The sequence below is a fragment of the Crocuta crocuta genome, unplaced genomic scaffold, assembly GCF_008692635.1.
Source record: "Crocuta crocuta isolate KB4526 unplaced genomic scaffold, BGI_CrCroc_1.0 scaffold588, whole genome shotgun sequence".
NCBI classification, from domain to species: Eukaryota; Metazoa; Chordata; class Mammalia; order Carnivora; family Hyaenidae; genus Crocuta; species Crocuta crocuta.
The window spans coordinates 4360-4874 of NW_027532829.1; the positions used below are offsets into that span (position 1 = coordinate 4360).

A 515-nucleotide genomic window follows, 5' to 3' on the forward strand; every position below is an offset into this window, starting at 1 on the left:
CCATTAACTATGAATTTTTAAAAACCATATCCCCCATGGTGACATTTCAAAAACACAGTTAAGGGCGGCTGGGTGGCTCAGTTGGTTGGACGTCCCACTTTGGTTCAGGTCATGATCTCGTGGTTCATGGGTTCGAGCCCCGCGTCAGGCTCTGTGCTGACAGCTCAGAGCCTGAATCCTGCTTCGGATTCTGTGTGTGTGTGCGTCTCTCTCTCTGACCCTCCCCCACTCGCACTCTGTCCCTCTCTCNTGGAGGGTCGTTACCAAAAGAAAGACATGTTTCCTATTTCCACAGGTTCTGGCAGAAAATAAAAATAGTTTTATTGTATGTAATATTTTATCATATACAATATAGTATAGTATATAAATTATAATTTATTGTATAGTTGAAAAACAAAGATAGAAGTATGATGTGTTAATTTATAAAACAGTAAAAATGTTTTGTACCTGTGCATGATATAACATAGCTGGTTCAAGATACTGGAATCTAGGCTGAGGAGAGCAGGAAAGAAGAG

The 515-nt window shown here is 40.5% G+C and overlaps 1 protein-coding gene across 1 annotated transcript in view; it reads right to left on the bottom strand.

Moving 5' to 3' along the window:
• The window catches only part of CENPI (centromere protein I), a gene marked incomplete at its 3' end in the record, with an annotated part of 51866 nt that overhangs the window by 2503 nt on the left and 48848 nt on the right, over positions 1-515 (bottom strand). Inside the window, exon 17 of the mRNA XM_077745303.1 lies at positions 448-508. Within this exon, the coding sequence (XP_077601429.1) occupies positions 448-508 (61 nt within the window). The remainder of the gene's footprint in view (positions 1-447; positions 509-515) is intronic.